Source organism: Malaya genurostris, chromosome 2, assembly GCF_030247185.1.
Source record: "Malaya genurostris strain Urasoe2022 chromosome 2, Malgen_1.1, whole genome shotgun sequence".
Lineage (NCBI taxonomy): Eukaryota > Metazoa > Arthropoda > Insecta > Diptera > Culicidae > Malaya > Malaya genurostris.
This window is the reverse complement of record NC_080571.1, coordinates 30,790,017-30,792,470: the sequence shown is the minus strand read 5'-3', so window position 1 is coordinate 30,792,470 and position 2,454 is coordinate 30,790,017. Positions and strand designations below refer to the sequence as shown.

Here is a 2,454-nt window from a genome sequence, read left to right as displayed (position 1 = left end):
CATTTGATTTATGCTAGAATCATATCCAACGGTGTTCCGAAATTCGATTATTCAGAATTATTCAGAATTGGGTTGTTTTCTGGTTACGTGTATATAAAAAGAATATTTTCTCTGTTTTTTATCATGTCACATCTACGCCACTGAAGAGTAACAGTCCCTTCCGTCGTTATAATTGCACACATGCGTTACGTGCGTTACTATAGTCAATCGCATCGAATGTATATACATGCAGTTGTTTACATTCATTCATCGCTATTTATTTCTCCATTTTTTTGTTCCCAGCCATTTTCAAACTTTTAAATTATTAATTTGAATTATTGAATAAGTGTCCTCTGCTCAACACATATCCATTATGGCATCAGCAGTGAATGAAAAAGAAGATCCACTGAAACGACGAATGGTTCCACGGGGTCTACAGAAATTGATCGAGCAATGTCTGAAAATTTATCCCGATCAAACAAACCCTCTCCAGGTTACAACTGTACTGAAATACTGGTTCGAATTCTGTTCAATCACATTGTGTTTGAAAGACGTTAATTTGTCCATGTTTTTAGGCTTGGCGGTCAGGATCCTTTGGACTATATTAGTATGTATCATAATCCAGGCGATTCGGATCAGAACATTCCACCACATTGGCACTATATAAGTTTTGGTCTTTCTGATCTTCATGGTGATGGAAGGGTACATCTGCCGGATACCGTTGGTGGGATTGAGCCTCGATCCGGAATGGGTTTCGAGCTTACCTTTAGACTTGTGAAATCATCGGATAGTGCCGAAGAAAGGCCCCCAACCTGGCCAGCGAATCTTCTACAAGCATTGGCAAAATATGTATTTCAATCGGGTAATAGGTTGTGCTCTGGGGATAACATCCCCTGGCGTAGATCACTGGATGGTAAGACGTCCAGCATTCAGCATATGTTGATTTCTGAAGATCCGCAGATGTCACGAACAGAAACACCTTTCGGTTGGGTTGACTTTTTGCAAATCGTCGGGGTGACCAGTGAAGAACTGGAACAAGCTTCCCGCTGGAATGGAAAAGGTATTCTGAATCTACTTCAAAAAGATGTAACCACAGGAGGTACTTGGCTCATCACTAATATGGCTCGATCGAAAAGCGTGTTTGAGTTGTTTCCCGATACACTCCGACAGTTGGAAATTGATTTGGAAAGGGAAGGATCCGATTTGGCTGGTGTGAATGCTGATTTCACGTTCAAAGAGCTGCCTAAGATGGCCACAGTTAAAAAAGAGATTATCGATCCGGAAGAAGAGATCACTAGAAGCATTTCCTCGTGCAACATTGAAATCAAAAAGGAATTCAATGACGGGCTGGAACATTCCGGATCGTCAGACATGGTTAATCCGTTTCATTATTCGCAAGTTCCGTCCCGAGTTTCCCCGCTGAATGGAATAGAATTAACGCTGGCACCGTATGCCGCGAAATTCCTTGTTCTTGCCATTAAAGATCGGATACGTCATGGGCGTCACTTTACATTTAAGGCACAAAATATGGCTGTAACATTCGTGGCCGAATCGGTCACTGGAGCTATGGTGAACAAGGAAACTCCCTATGGAGTGTTGGGATATTGGGTTCAAATTCTGATACCCAACTCGTTGATCGGCAAAATGTTGGACACGTTCAGCGATCTGACCAAAAGTTCCGACAACTTAAAAATTCCTCTGACGTACGAGTGGCCCGAGCATAACTTAAAATTCATCATCGACAACCCTCCGCCGGAATTGCTCAACCAGCAAGGACCCATTTTGGCTTGAAAAATACTCCTCCTAGAATACGTAACAAATGGAAATGTATGCAGAATGTCAGGCAAGCTTCTGAACTGAAAGTATGAGAAAGCAAGAATTTACATTTTTATTTGTTCGGTACACTAAAACAAAATTCGTCATATGATTATTTTATGTTGATCGACTAATGACATCTAACCTAGTATCTATTGATTCATTAGATAGAAAAATAGCAGACATACATTTTATTTTCGAACAAGATTTTCTTGTCCGCAAGCATTTCGGTTTCCATAATCATGAAATCTCAGAACTAACGAGCATTTAGCTTTTACAATTAGAATATTTAAATGTATGGTGTATATGTGCCTTGTAATTGGATAAGAATATATATTTTTACACTATTTCTTCAAATGTCTTTTCTATTAAAAAAAATCCAATATACGGGGGTTATTGTTATTGCTGTAGGAATCATCGAAATGATTGGTTTCTGTTTATTGAGAAGATAGGATAGCTTGTAATCCAAGCGACAGATTCCTTTACGATAACCAATTTGCAACGAACGATACGAGTATCTTTTATTGCAAGTTCGCCAGAGAATTTTATGAGAAATTATGTAAAAACGTTCTGGTGATTATTTTACCTCATTGCTTCGTTTCATGATATCTTATTGTAAATCGCCCTTAAATCTCGGTAAAATAGTCATCAAAACGTTTC

At 39.1% G+C, this 2,454-nt stretch overlaps 1 protein-coding gene across 1 annotated transcript; it reads left to right on the top strand.

Annotated features, from left to right (window-relative positions):
* The first annotated feature begins 219 nt into the window (after positions 1-219).
* On the top strand, positions 220-2,113 carry LOC131432115 (suppressor of fused homolog). The gene is made up of 2 exons (XM_058598205.1): positions 220-495; positions 555-2,113. Exons 1-2 carry the CDS (start codon positions 353-355, stop codon positions 1,768-1,770), a joined length of 1,359 nt encoding a protein of 452 aa, XP_058454188.1. The 5' UTR covers positions 220-352; the 3' UTR covers positions 1,771-2,113.
* The last annotated feature ends 341 nt before the right edge of the window (positions 2,114-2,454 follow it).

Excerpts from the sequence above, each read along its gene's own strand:
- LOC131432115 (XM_058598205.1), top strand. The coding sequence starts at position 353 with ATGGCATCAGCAGTGAATGAAAAAGAAGATCCACTGAAACGACGAATG. Across the intron at positions 496-554 it reads ACAACTGTACTGAAATACTG|GCTTGGCGGTCAGGATCCTT; the intron begins GTTCGAATTCTG and ends CCATGTTTTTAG.